We start from the raw sequence: 15,341 nt of genomic DNA on the forward strand, positions 1-15,341 counted from the left end.
TGTGAGCTTATCTTTAGCTTAAGTGGTATGTAATTGCAATTAACGAATCCTTTATAATTCTAATGACTAAAGTTTCTATATAAGCTAAACCATTTTTATCAATGAAACAAGTTGAGTTTTATTAAAAAATATTAGAGTTTATCTTTTTTATCTTAGTGATAGTGATTCTCCTATGTTCTTGCGTGATTCAAGAGTCCCTTTGACTTTCATTCTACCTTTCATATTCACTTCTTATCCTTCCTTCATTTGAATCCTAAAACTCACTTTTTTCTAAATTTATCTCATGGTCATATCTCTTGATATACTTGCCCAAATTAAGTGATTCTTAAGTCTAAATTGAAGTTCAAAACTTGAACTTTCACTTCATTTTGGAGCCACCTCAATTGGAGTTCTATAGCTCGAGATATCAACATTTTCTAAAATATTGTCCTACTTGGAGTTTTAGCCACTTTCCAATCCATCATTTCGTTAACTTTCTAAATTTCCTACAAGGTTATACCTTAAAGATCCTAAATCACCCCTTATGCAAATGGGTTTACGTCATTTGGTATCAAAGTTTCGACTCTGGATTTGGAATAGTAATGAAAATGTGGTATACAATGTATTTAATCGAAGACCACCCATGTTTAGTTGCATACAATTACAGAAGCAACAACAATGTTGTGAGCCAAAGATTGGTGGAGAAATTCCATTTACCAACAAGCTCTTGTCTAAATCAAGTGTAGATCAAATTCATTACGAGGTAGTGTGTAAAATAAGTATTATGTGATATTACACCTACAAGACTTTTGTCATCTTGTTTTAAGATGGTTATGACTTCGTTTTAAAACACTTAATCTTGATAAGCACTCACTTTATTCAAGACATGAAAGACATAAGTTGAAATTTATAACAATTAGACTTTATTAAAAACTGTCACCTTCTTTATCTTCTACCCGGTTGGATCCACATAACAAAGTCACTTAAATTTATCATAAACAACATTAGTTTCATAAGTATCTAATTTTTCATCCCTCATTATGTAATATTAAACTAAAGAGAGTTGATTTGCTTCTTATTATGAACAATTCATGCATTTTAAATTTCAAAATCATATGAAAATGTAAGTATCTTGTACACTTATCAATATCCAAACTACTTAGAATAAGTTTGTCTGTTCCTACCGAGTGGGGGTACCATTTCAATATGAAATGGATCTTTTTCAACAACGCTCAATATGGTCAAATACTTCCTATATTTACTTGATCTTTTAGGAAATTTAATGCTACCAAAAACTTACTTTTCTATGAGAACTAGGTTCCTGTTATACTCTTTATTTACAAAAATTGTGACGCCAATGCCATAATTTATTCAACATATTATAGTTAACAACATCTTATGTTATGGTATACTTTTGTTTAAAATTTATTTCACACTCAATAACTTTATTAAATATATATAGAAACGAAATATCAGTATCTTGCATATTATAAAAAACATAGCACTTTCAAATTAATCTTCTCTTTTTATTGTATAAAACTTATTTATATTTTAACAATCTTCTATTTTTTATTATGACAAATAATATTTATTTTGTGCCGGAATAAATTATTTATCTAACTATTGTTTTGTATTACATGTTCTTTGAAAAAAAAAATATTGGAAGTTATGCCGTATAACTAATGTTGTTATTTGACACTTAACTATTAGCATTCTTATAATAACTTCCATTCTCTGACTATAATGTACAAATCAATGTTGCATCTACGTAATTATATAAATAATTACTAAAATATACTGTGTATTACTGTGTTGTAACTTTCAAGAGTTGAAATTTTAATTGACTTTTAGTATGCAAGTTAAATGTGTAAAATTTTATAAACAACAAAAAAAAAAGGTTAAATTCAAAATCTTCACGTAATCTAAGATGTGATATTTAATAAGTCATCTGATAATAAGAAATATAGAAGAAAAAATATATAAAATTAAATAAATACTCTTAATGAAAAGATACTATAACAATACTATTTATATCTATTTTTATCCTAGAAGAAAATTTCTTGTTTTTCTCTGATTTAGAAAGATTGTGTCTTGCATATTATTTTATCCTCCTTTCAAAGTAGAACACTACTAAATAAAGGAAAGAAAGTAAATCTTATTCTTTCTCGAGAAAATGAACAAATTGTTCTTTCACGTGAATTTGAAATAATTAGAATTCTTGGATTCGAAATAAATAAACAAATAAAGTAAAAAAAGAACAATAATAGAAAAAACTACCTGAAGATCTTTGGGGGACAGTGAGAACTGAGGCTTTCTTCATTCGATTTTGATTACAAACTTTGTCGGTTTAATAAGTCTCACCATACATTCCATGTTGGAACTTGGAAAGTTATTAGATAATCATTTTGAAGTCTCTAGAAAAAATGAGCAAAACAAGAAATTGAAAATTCATCAAAGATGGTGAAGAATTTTTGCTCAATGGACTAAAAACTTCAATCTATTTGCAAGGTGTCACTAGAAAATAGCACTATCAAATTCGTTTGTTCCATCAATTCAAGTGACAAACCCTAACATGTTGCTACCTTTTGTGGCATCAACATTATCATAATTATGTGTGATCACCATCATGTATATATATTCATGTGACATATATACCCCAATTGAAGCTTCCAAATTTCTCTTCACCAAGAACTTGCTAGAGTATATATAATAAGATGTACATGTAATTATTCTCAAAAGTAAGAAAAAGCCACCATGATGAACAATCCCTTTCAACATGAAAATTTATGAAGGGAAACCCTAAATCAACTATTAATTGGCCCAACTTTTCACCAAGTATAAACATGTGGCAGTTGCTTAAATAATGCACTACTTGTTCAAATCTTGATAATTGACAAGTTGACCTTGGAGATGGAGATGGATTAGGTTGAAATCTTGTGTTGATTAGCATTTGACAAGGATTACTAGAATGTTCATTTTAATATAGTGAAATTAGAAAAAAAAAAGTTATTCCTTTTATATGTTTATAAGTTAATACACATGTATCCCCAACTTTATTTATAATTAAAAATAACATTAACAATGAGAGAGGTTATTAAAATTTTATTCTCAAACACATTATTTTTTTTATATTTTTAGTGTTTCTCGTGCTTATAAATTATAATTAACTTTTTATACAAATATTTGTCATATTTGAAATTTACTATTTATTTTATAAGGATAAATCAAAAAGTGATTATCAATCAATGAATAACAAAAGACTAAAATTTTAAAATCGATAGAAAAAAAAATTATAAAAAAGTGATACTGTCTAGTTCCTGACACAGAGTAAAATGCACATGCTAATATTCACAGTCATCTAAACTACGCAAAATATAAAATAAAATAAACATTATGACTAATAATACTATGACCCTTTTAACTTGTGGGTTCATATGGTTTCCTCTTCCAATAATAAATTGACACTTTGCATGTACATTTATCTACCCTTTTAAACAATCAAATCATATTATGAATAGATTAACTTTTAAAATTAAAATATTAGTTGTAATAAACAAGAAGGAGACCCACAAGCATATCATTTGAGAATCCCCATGTAAGTGTACCTTTATATTCATCATAACAGATAGAATGAAATGACATAAAGTAGTGTTAACTATTATTGTTCAAATGATTTAAATGAATTAATCAAATTCCTTTTATTTTTCTTAAGAGACATAACTTTTTTAATGTTGTTATATGTACTTTTGTAGCGTCTTTTCAATAACATTTACGTTTTCTTAACTAAATTTAACTAAAAACACTTTTACTTTCCCTTCATCTAAATATCTTTCTCAATTCTTAACTTAAACGTAAAATTAAGGAAAAATTTCTTTTAACAACACTTTTTTAACAATTTTTTGACAACGCATACGTGACAGTTTGTGATTCGTCCGTTTTAAATATTTTTTAAACATAAATTCAAATAAACCAATAAAATGATGACAGTTGCAAAAAAAATTGTCAAAAAGTGTTGTCAAAATAGCATTATCCTAAAATTAATTTCTCATATATAATTTTGTCCAATTCCATGCACGATGATTTCAAATCATGCTCAAACATTAACATATTCCATAAACAAAAACTATCTATTCTACATTTTTACGTAATGATTAAATTAGTATAATAGTTAATTTCATATTTAAACTAATATATTAAATAGAATAGATATAAATATTATATAACTCTTAAAGAGTCCTCATAATGATTATCAACTCTATAATAACATGAAAAACCAATTTTTATTTAATTATGATGGAAAAACATAAATCTTCGTTTGCTTTTATTTAGTTAAACCAGTTCAATTATGAATTAAAATATATATTTTATTAAGAGGTAAATAAAATATGGATGTAATTATAAAGTATTATGCAAGTATTTTATTGTGTAGAGTCTAATCTGATTCCTCAATGATTAGATATCTCCATACACATGCTGCTCTGAACTCTCCACCCTTTCCCTATTTATACCATTCATGGTTTCCTTCACCCTCTTCACTCCTCAATTCAACTATAAATCTATTTTCTCTCTATCTTTCTCTTCATAAAAAGTCAATTTCATCACCCTCTGTCACCATCAATCCACTCAACATAGTCTTCATCTAAAGAACACTGTTTCACACAAATCAAAGGTTGTCTCAAGCCAACAAAAAATGCATGACATTTGTCTCAACATGCCCCCAATGGTTCAGAACTTCGACCCTGAGGATCTCTTCTCAAGGCGTTGCATTTGGGTGAACGGACCTGTGATAGTAGGTGCTGGTCCTTCGGGTCTTGCAGTGGCTGCAGGCCTCAAAGACCAAGGTGTTCCATTCATAATCCTTGAGAGAGCAAACTGCATTGCCTCTCTCTGGCAAAACCGCACCTATGATCGCCTCAAGCTTCACCTTCCCAAACAGTTCTGCCAGCTTCCAAACTTCCCTTTCCCTGAGGACTTCCCTGAGTACCCCACAAAGTTTCAGTTCATAAGCTACCTTGAGTCCTATGCCAACCACTTCAACATAGCCCCACAGTTCAATGAAACAGTGCAGTCTGCAAAGTACGATGAGACCTTTGGCCTTTGGAGGGTCAAGACCATCAGCAGGAGGAAAGGGCCCTCCTCAGCTGCTCAGTGTGAGGTCGAGTACATTTGCAGGTGGCTTGTGGTTGCCACCGGCGAAAACTCAGAGAAAGTGGTGCCTGAGTTTGAAGGGTTGGGAGAGTTTGGTGGCCGCGTCATGCATGCTTGTGAGTATAAATCTGGAGAGGGTTTTTCTGGACAGAAAGTGCTTGTTGTTGGGTGCGGGAATTCAGGCATGGAGGTCTCGCTTGATCTATGTAACCACAATGCAAAACCTTCAATGGTGGTTAGAAGCTCGGTGAGTGCTAAACAGTGTCAGTATTTTTATATGAACATAACTCAGATACAGTAGTTCAGTATGTGTTTTAAGTGATTGCTTTCCATTCAGAATTGGAGTTTCACTATTGTTACATGCTCTTGAAGTGAATGAAACTCTAATCTTGTTCTTTGTATTTTATCTGATAGTTTTGTTTTATTTTGGTGATATATATATCAGGTTCATGTTTTACCAAGAGAGGTTTTTGGGAAATCTACTTTTGAAGTTGCTGTGATGTTGATGAAGAGGTTACCTCTGTGGATGGTTGATAAGATACTGCTGATTCTGGCACGTTTGATTTTGGGGAATGTTGAAAAGTATGGTCTGAAAAGGCCTTGTGTGGGTCCTTTGGAATTCAAGCACACCGCAGGGAAGACCCCTGTGTTGGACATTGGGGCCCTTGAGAAAATTAGATCTGGCAAAATCAAAGTGGTTCCTGGAATCACAAGGTTCTTGCCAGGGAAAGTTGAACTTGTTGATGGCCAAGTTCTTCAGATTGATTCTGTGGTTCTTGCCACTGGTTATCACAGCAATGTACCATCATGGTTGAAGGTAATTACTCCTTCTTTATTCAACTCTTATTTATTCTATATACATTGGATTCTTCCTCACAGTTATGGATTGGGTTTAGCCCTCAACTTTCTCTCTCCTTCTCAATAAAACCAAAACCCATGTTAGATTGCTAGTTTTGGCAGCTGGTTTTTGTTTTTCTTTTCTTTCTACAAGTTAAACACATGTTTCTCCCACTATTCACACTTTCTTTTTTAGTTCAGTTATCTTATATTATATATTATTAATATGATTGAAAATAACTCTACATATATAGTAATTTTAAAAGTAAAACAACATAAGGGTAAAAGTTTTCTTCTGTTGTTTATCTCAGTTGTTAGTTATGTACCCTTATGACTGAGCCCCCCACAGAGGCCCAGGGAAGGTTTGTGTCTGTGGGTTGGGAGAATCAATTTCAATGAATTCTGAAAATGCTCCAAATTTGTAGGCATCTATGTAGGTACTTGGTTGCTTAGTACACATTATAATGTTTCTCTTATAGGGACAAACAACTTAAATGCAGTGAGTTGCATGAGTTATTGACTTTGTGTAAATGATCTAAAATGCAATGTTATGTGTGGTGGTTGATCAGGAAAATGAGTTCTTTTCAAACGATGGAACTCCAAGAAACCCTTTTCCAAATGGGTGGAAAGGAAAAGGTGGTCTTTATGCAGTTGGATTCACAAGGAGAGGCCTTTCTGGTGCATCTTTGGATGCAATTAATGTGGCTCATGACATTGCCAAGAGTTGGAAAGAAGAAACAAAACAGAAGAGGAAAACTGTGGCAGCACGTCACAGGAGGTGCATATCACACTTCTAATCAACAAACTCACTTTCATCACAACCATTTTCAGCTTCTTTTCTTTCTTTCTCATCAATCCCATAAAGAGATCATGCTCATAACTTACAACATAGTACACTCCCAATACCAGTTTAATTAACTATGTTTTCAGTCACTAAAGTTTAGTGTGAATTCGGTTTTGGTTTTTCAAATTCTGAAAAAAAAAATCATTTTAATTTCTTAAAGTTAATGTATAGGAGTATAATTTTTTTTTAAATAGATAAAATGATTTGAGATACCAAAACCGAATTTATTTTAAACTCTAGAAACTCAATGCATAGTTAAACTTTAAGAAAATTTAGTAAGTGAGTGATCTCCCACAAATAAGCTTTGTTTCTTTCTCTACTTTAGGAAAAAAAAAATATATAGTAAAAAAAAATTAGCCCTCTCCTTAAGGAAACCAGTCTGTGAAAATAATTTGGCTATTTTTGTATAAAGGAAGATGAGGCTTGTTTGCTTCTTTTTTTCTTAATGTAATTGTTTATTGTATTTTAGTTGTAAGGAATATTGATTCATACTTGATTAATGTTGAATTACATTATTTATGTTTAATTAATAAAGTCAATGCTCTTTCTCTCCCTCATAATATGATGTCTTTTCTAGGTCAAAGACAAAGTCATTCACAAGACATGTTAATGGGCTTTTGTCCAACAACGTTGGCCCAATGAATATTGACATCTTTCAAAGCACATGGACAGATCCTAATGTCAAAAGAAAATTAATTAATTTGAGAGATGCTTTGAGATAGGAATGAAATTGATAAAAGAAACACAAATAAATTGACTCTTCTGCATCATATAGTAAGATTTTTAATGCTTATTTAAGGGAGATTCATGTGGTCAATGGAGAAAGAGAGAGAAATACCTCATTGACTATGGACTATGGAGATTTACAATGTGCCATAATTGGATATTTAAACAAACAAACTTGGACATTATTTTTTATGAAGGATATAAAAAAAAGTTAATAAAAACAAATTAAACGATAAATATAAGCTCCTCTTTTATATTGATATATGATGTTCACTTTCAAATATGTGAAAAGAAGTACAAAAGCAAGTATTTTAGTTTAAAAATAAATAAATAAATAAAATATGCAACTCAATTATAACTAGTGTTATCAATATGGGACACCCATCTGGTCCAATTTATCATAGGTTGGTCACTTATTAAGTCAATCTGACTCATTTATTAGGGAGTTCAAAAAATTTGAATCTGACTTGACGCACTACAGGCTAGCGGGTTAAACAAATTAACTCACTAACTCACTTAATTATAAATTATTTTTTCTTTAATTAAAAAAATAACAATTTTTCCTAATTGAAATCTAAATAAAGTTCAATTCAAATACAATCCAAAAGAACAAAAATATAAAACAAAATACTATTTAACATCAAATCATTTTGTCATCTATCCATTTATAATACTAGAGTTTTGAATGGATAAATCCACAAAATATGAGAGTTTAGGTTTAGGGTTTTCATTTTTTTTAATATCATTTAAAATTTATACGTGGATTGGTGAGTCAATCCAGCTCACCATGGGTTCAACTCCGGTGAATCAAGTTCTTAGTGGACTTGTTTCAATTTTGACTTGTATTGAAATTTATTATTTTTTTTAAACTCAACCTTACTCGAACCCATAATAGGTCGGGTTGGCAAGTAGGTTTTAACGCATTTTGATAGGACTAATTGTAATTACGAAATAAATATAAAGATGTATAAGAGAAATGTCAATAACTAGGGACACACCCAACTAAAATTGGGAGCGGACATTTATACTCTGATACTTTAAAAAAAAATTAATTAAATATATTACTTTTATTCTTATATTATTATAAAAATTTGTATTTCAATCCTACATTATATTATAAGATATTCATTTTTTTTTGCTTTTTATGATGGTAATATAAAATATCTTTTAAACAAAGGAGTGTTTTCACAAACAAAGTTTAATGATAAACTATAAAATAAATTTCTTAAATTATAAATTTTGTAAGTTCTTATCAAACCAAATTTTATTTAATAGTTTATTGATCAAAATAACAGTAGTAGTAAGATTCACAATGCATTATCATGTATAGTGCATTGCTTGGATAATTTAGCATTTGAGAGTATACATTTTACCTTCTCAAGTAATATCTTGTTCATCCTCTCAACTAAATCATTTAGATGAGGAGTTTTAGGAGGAGTCATTTGACGTGCAATATCATGTTATTTGCAATAAGCATAAAAGAAATATCATGTTATTTGCATCACCATTATTAAAGGATACTCATCACCATTATTAAAGGATCCACAATACTCATCACCATTATTAAAGCATAAAAGGATCCACAATACGCACCAATTGTAACAACTCTGACTTCCTTGAGGCTAGGTGCTTCTTAAAGGATACTCGGTTTTTTTCCCAACCATATAATGAGAACATTTCTCCAATTCTGCACTTTTTAATTCTTGAAGAACATATTTTTTAGGTAAACAATAACCCTTTTTCACTTATATGACTAAGTTTTCGACACCATAAGGATGCCATATCCATGGTATTCACACTGTATTTAGCAACCAAAGCTTTTGTCCAATATATTTTAGTTCATATTTCTCCTCTAGCCATAATCAAGTTACATCTAGTGAGTTTTCACTATCTAAAACCAAAGTATTATCCTAACCACCATCATCAAGCATATGCACTAAGATTAAGTTAAAATGGACATCATGAGCATGTTTGAATCCTTTAAGGAACAAATGCATTCTCATGTGGGTTTGCAAGCAAACATCACCAACATCAATCACCTTAAACACACCACCATTATCCATCTTTAGCACTCTAAAATCACCAAAAGTGTAAGATGTGAAGAAATCCTTTCTCGGTGTAATGTGCAATGTAACATCACTATCAATAATCCACACGCTCTCATCAATTACAGGATTAATTGACTCATAGTCACACAAAAAAAAAATCACCATATTTAGTAGTGGTGACACAATCATCATCATGATCATTCTCTTTATGCTTGTCCTTCTTGCCTTTGTTGTCATTTTTCCACTTAACACAATATTCTCGAATATGCTTAATTTTATTATAGTAATGGTACTTTATATTATTCTATCTTGACTTGAATTTGCTTCTACTCTTCTCTCTACCACCTTTTAGTTCTTTTTTATAATTTCTACCCTTAATTTCTATGACAAACATCTTAAATTAAGACAAACAACCAAGTGTCTTCCTTCTCATCTATTCATTAAGAGCATCACTTTTTGCCATTTGGAAAAAAACAATGTCACTCAAAGTTGAGTTTATAACTAAGACCTAAAATATCCTCTAAGACTCTGGTAGAGTATTCAATAGTCATAGTCTCAAAACTTCATCATAAAAAATTTTGCTCATTCTTGATAATTTATCTAGGAGCTCTTGAAATTAATTTAAATGATATGAAATAGAAGAATTCTCCTTATACCTCAAATTCATCAAACAAATCAATAAATATAGTTTATTATTGTCAGACCTAGAAATAAACAAAGATTCAATCTTCTCCCACAAAGTTTTCTTATAACATCTCAAATTTATACTACAATAATTCAATATTTTAACACCTAAAGTTCTAGAATACATTACTTTATTAAAGTTATATTATTTATATCTTTATTTTTTTTATATATATATATATATATATATATATATATATATATATATATATATATAAATAAATAAATAAAAGGATATATGTATATATAAATGTTAAGTTTTATTTCATATTATTTTTATTGTATTTGTCTCACTTCCTTATTTTATGATTATGTGGAAAACAAAATTTTATAATTTAATCATAGGTGGTCGCTCCTAATACGCCAGATCCCTTGTTGTCATCATAGTGGTATTTCTGGAAAATGTATGACAAACTAATGTAATGAATAATTTTATAACATTTGAAGGAACGGGATGTCACCCTTCTTGTACACTCCGACTGCACCTATTGTCCTTGCAGGAAAATTTACCCTGATGGTCTAAATGAGTCCTATTGATAACTTCTTACCTCTAATTGCTTGAAGACTAACATATGAAGACGAAATTATAAATAAATAGTACTCCTTTCCCTTCTCATGTAGGAAATATAATATTTAAAATAAACGATGTAAAATACAAGATGTGTAAAGTATTGTAATATATATATATATATATATATATATATATATATAAAAGGTAATTATAATTTATGTGATGTGATATTGTAGAACATAGATGTCTAAAATAATAATAATAATAATAATTAGTCATAATATATAACAATGCTTAAAATAATTTATTTTTAAGGACGTTAAATGTCTCATTAACAATGTGATTATAAATATTGTTTTCTATGTATTGTCGAATAAAAGTATTGTCGAATAAAATCAAATATCTGTTGGTACACAAAGTCTCATTCTTTATCAGAGAATCCAACTTTTGTGTAATAAAGATGAGAATATTCAATTTCTTCACAAACAATAAGTCTTTCATCTCAACAAATGATAATTTGTACCATGTGAAACAACTATCTTTGTATTTGTCTCTATCATTCAAGAAAGTAAATATAACTATAAACCAAGAGTTACAATGTCACTCTGGTGGAAAAAACAGCACAATCAAAATATTAGAGAATGAAAGAATATAATTCTCCCTAACATGCAAGAATTTATGAGGAGTAACTACTAATGAACAACAACAATAAGTCATCAAAATCATAAAGAAAGGCACCAAGATTTTTAATGTGAAAAGCCCCTCAAAGTAAGAGTAAAAACAACGAATTGTCCAGATCAAAGAAATAAATCCACTATGATCAACAAAGAGTACAAAAGGGTCTTAATCAACTACACAACTGCAATGCGGATTGAATATCTCCCAACTCAGACCTTGTATGAACGATCCAACCGATCAGAATGAAGAACAAGATGTCTCTGTCAAATTTTCAGCACGATCCAACGGTGAACAAATCTACAATATCGAATTTATAGTCACCTCTATGAAAAACGAGAATAGTTTTCCCTCTTTATCTCTCTCAATGTGATGATATTATAAATGAATTATGACTTCTTGTTTTTGTCTCTCTCTTACTTTTCAGACCCCTCCGTACTAAGTTAAATGAGACATCAAGTGAGCTTCTCAAGCTTTGGGTCTTTTCTCCAAATAGGAAGGGAGTGTAAAATTTGGGTTGTTATCTATTTGGAAGGTACCACATGTCAAAATCATAGTATTCCAAGGTAGAAGATAGTCCCAGTTTTGGTATGTGATAAATCTAGATTTTGACACGTGACACTTCTAAACAATGTTAACACCTATTTAACGAACGAGACCACATTCAGTCATTTTACAAAAATAAGAACTCAATTGAGTAAAAACAAATATAAGGACCAAAACGAATCAAAAGTCTAAAGGTAGAGACCAAATTACTAATTAAGCTTATTCTTTTCTACTTCCATCCTATATACTTCCAAATAAGTTCATGTTAACGTCATTATGAACTTTGATATCTTAGCTTTAGCTATGTTGAAATATCAAAACCCATTAATCATTTATCATCACATAAAAGTTTAATAAAAAAAAAATGAATACAAAGCATGAGGAACTATACCAAATATGATAAAAATTATACTTCACGAAATATAGACAAATTATACCTATTATGAAAAATATCTAAATATATACATGGAGATAAAATATTAAACCACTTATACTGTAATTTATGAATAAAAAACAAATTAGTTAACTTATGCACGTAATGGATTTCTTTAAAAAAATATGAAGAACTTTGAACCCCATATGTTTACAAAAATAAAAGTATCGGCGTTATACTATTTTAAGACAAAAAAAAGTCATTCGTTGATTTAATAAATTAAAGTAGAATCAATTAAAACTTCTAAAATATATTTATACTTTATTATAATTTTGGTTAATATTTTATTATAATATAATATGTTATTAAGAACGAAGTGTCAAATATATATTATTTATTAACAATGTCAAATAAACTTTTTCCATAACATATATAATGACCAAACTATTTTAATTAAATCAATGTGAAAAAATTATTTGATTTATTTACTCCCTTACACATACATAGAAGAGTTTCAAATGCACGAGAGAGAAAAAAAAAGAATAAATTTTATAATTAAACTATAGGTATAAACGACTCTTTACACCGTTATGTTTTTCAGAATTTATTTATTTTAAGAGTTAGATATTTTTTTAGTTCTTAAAATTAGATGTGAAATTAATATTTGTTATTTTCTAAATTTTGATATATTTTAGTTTTTAACTTTAAAAATGAATTAATATATTTCTTTTAATTCAAATGTGTTAATTTTTTTAACGTATCAACCGCATTTTAGGATGACGTTAAAGTTATTTTTAGTCTTAAGTAAAATTCAAATTCATCTATATCTAAAATTTCGATAAATTTTATTTATCCATCAAAGATTTGAATTATTTACATTTTCTAACATGTTTTTGTTTTAATGTTAATTAGAAAACACATTTGACTCATTAAAAAATTTTAATTTAATTAGATTAAATAGTATACATTCATTTTTAAAGTTTGAGAATAAAAATGTATCAAAATTTAAAACATGAACTACTTCTAATTTGTTTTCAATTTAAGAGAGTAACAATATATTTAATTCTTATCTTAATAAAGATATGACAAATAATTTTTTATAATTTTTGGACGTGTTTCGCTTTCTCTCTCTTTTTAAATGTTTATTATATGCATCTTAAATTTGGCGTAGACATATAAAATATCTTTTCGTTGTGTGATGTACAACTCTATCAACCATTACGTACAGAAAGACAACTTGCATGGCCTTCAATGGCTACTTACCTTATCAACTGAAAAAAATGGCAACTTTTAAGAAAAACCACAAGCCCACAAAGACTTTATCCAAACCCATTCTTTTAAATTATATCATTTTCATGTTTATTGGAAATACATTTTGATATTTTCTTTATTCATTTCATTTTATGTATTATTTTTATATTTTTCTTAAATATATAAAAGTATTTTTTTATGCTTCTTTTTCTTCCACACTAAACACTATCTTGGTGACAAGTGAAAGAAGATAAATGAAAAAAAAGATTTCATTGACTAATAGCCTGAAAGGAAAGGGGGAAAAAAAAAATCTCACTCAGTTCAATTTTATTTTTCCATTCTCATTAATTTGAGAAGAAAATGTGAGAAATGTGTTAAAGTAGAATGTAAAATTTATACTGAATAAAAATAAATATATTGAACAATATATAATTTTACATCATATTTTTTTTTTAAAAAAACATTTACTTGCAGTTTTAAAAAATCTTACATTAATTACTTTTTATTTATTATACTAATTTTAAATAATTTATATATGTATTATTGTGTGTGTGAAAAAAAAAGAGTAAAATAGAAAATTTCATAAATTTTTCATTTGAGTGAAAAAGTGATTGAATTTCTTGATTCCTATAAAACAATCTTAATCTTTTTGTTTGTACATCTTGATACAAGAGATGCCCAGAAAGAAAGTGAAAAAAAGAAGAAGGAAGAATTGAGAGCAGATTTGAAAGAGAAGAAAATAAAAGTTACTTTCAAGTGAAAAAAAAAGAAAAAATAAAAATATCCCAACTAAAATAAGTAAGAAAATGAATACAAAAGATCATGCAGAAAATCTAAATTTGGGTTTCATGTAGTTGAGATGTTTTTTTTTTCTTAAATCCTAATTTCTTTAATGATAAAAGGTAAAATAAATAATAATATATAAAGAGTAAAAATTAAATAAATTAATATTATAATAAAATATTTTCTTCTCATTATTTTATGTACTCTCAACTGCCGTTCATTTTTGCTTTATTTCTCATATGTTTTCCATCTTTTCTTTTTCTCTTATTTAACGAAAGGGAATAATGAACAAAAAAACATCCTACAAATACAAATATGATAAGTTAAGTTCATATGTTCAACTTTGAGTCGTTCACTTTTTCATTCTTTATCTTCCTCAAATCATGAGTAAAATGTCCTATTGCATTTAAATCTAAAAATACTGTTTAGTGTTTTCAATATGGGTTATAACTCGGGAGTCAATTCTGTTTACTATAGATTTGAGCTGGGTTAGATTTGAAAAAAGTATAATTTTTTTTATGCAGATTAGTTTTCAATCCAGCTCACTTAGAACCTGATTCATCCTGGTTGAATCCATGGTAAGTCAGGTTGGCTCACCAACCCACCTAATTTAATTTAATTATTTGATATTTTGTATTTCAATTATTATAGCATTTTTTTTATTATTTGTAGATGGGATAAAAAAATGTTTCAAAGAGAGAAAAACATCATAGATTTATCTATTTAAAGCTCTACTATTATAAATGGATAAGTGATACAAAAATTATCAATATAAAAAAATTAATTGTCCGCGCTTGTTTTTGGATTACACTTAGATTGTATGATATATATATATTTTTTAATTGTCTTTCGAGTTTAACATCATTTTGAGTGGAATTTATTTAAATTTGAATTAAAAAAATATAATTTTTTTATTTAAAAAAAACTTATAATTAA

General features: G+C 28.4%; 1 protein-coding gene across 1 annotated transcript; it reads left to right on the forward strand.

Annotated features, from left to right (window-relative positions):
* Positions 1-4,404: 4,404 nt before the first annotated feature.
* Positions 4,405-7,351, forward strand: LOC106770152 (probable indole-3-pyruvate monooxygenase YUCCA3). Its single transcript, XM_022785469.1, has 3 exons — positions 4,405-5,374; positions 5,573-5,944; positions 6,534-7,351. Exons 1-3 carry the CDS (start codon positions 4,670-4,672, stop codon positions 6,759-6,761), a joined length of 1,305 nt encoding a protein of 434 aa, XP_022641190.1. The 5' UTR covers positions 4,405-4,669; the 3' UTR covers positions 6,762-7,351.
* Positions 7,352-15,341: the final 7,990 nt, after the last annotated feature.

This window comes from Vigna radiata, chromosome 8 (assembly GCF_000741045.1).
Source record: "Vigna radiata var. radiata cultivar VC1973A chromosome 8, Vradiata_ver6, whole genome shotgun sequence".
Lineage (NCBI taxonomy): Eukaryota > Viridiplantae > Streptophyta > Magnoliopsida > Fabales > Fabaceae > Vigna > Vigna radiata.

Bases quoted from the DNA above. Each gene is read 5' to 3' on its own strand.
- LOC106770152 (XM_022785469.1), top strand. From the start codon at position 4,670: ATGCATGACATTTGTCTCAACATGCCCCCAATGGTTCAGAACTTCGAC. The intron at 5,375-5,572 runs GTGAGTGCTAAA...TATATATATCAG, and splicing joins CAATGGTGGTTAGAAGCTCG to GTTCATGTTTTACCAAGAGA. The intron at 5,945-6,533 runs GTAATTACTCCT...GTGGTTGATCAG, and splicing joins ATGTACCATCATGGTTGAAG to GAAAATGAGTTCTTTTCAAA.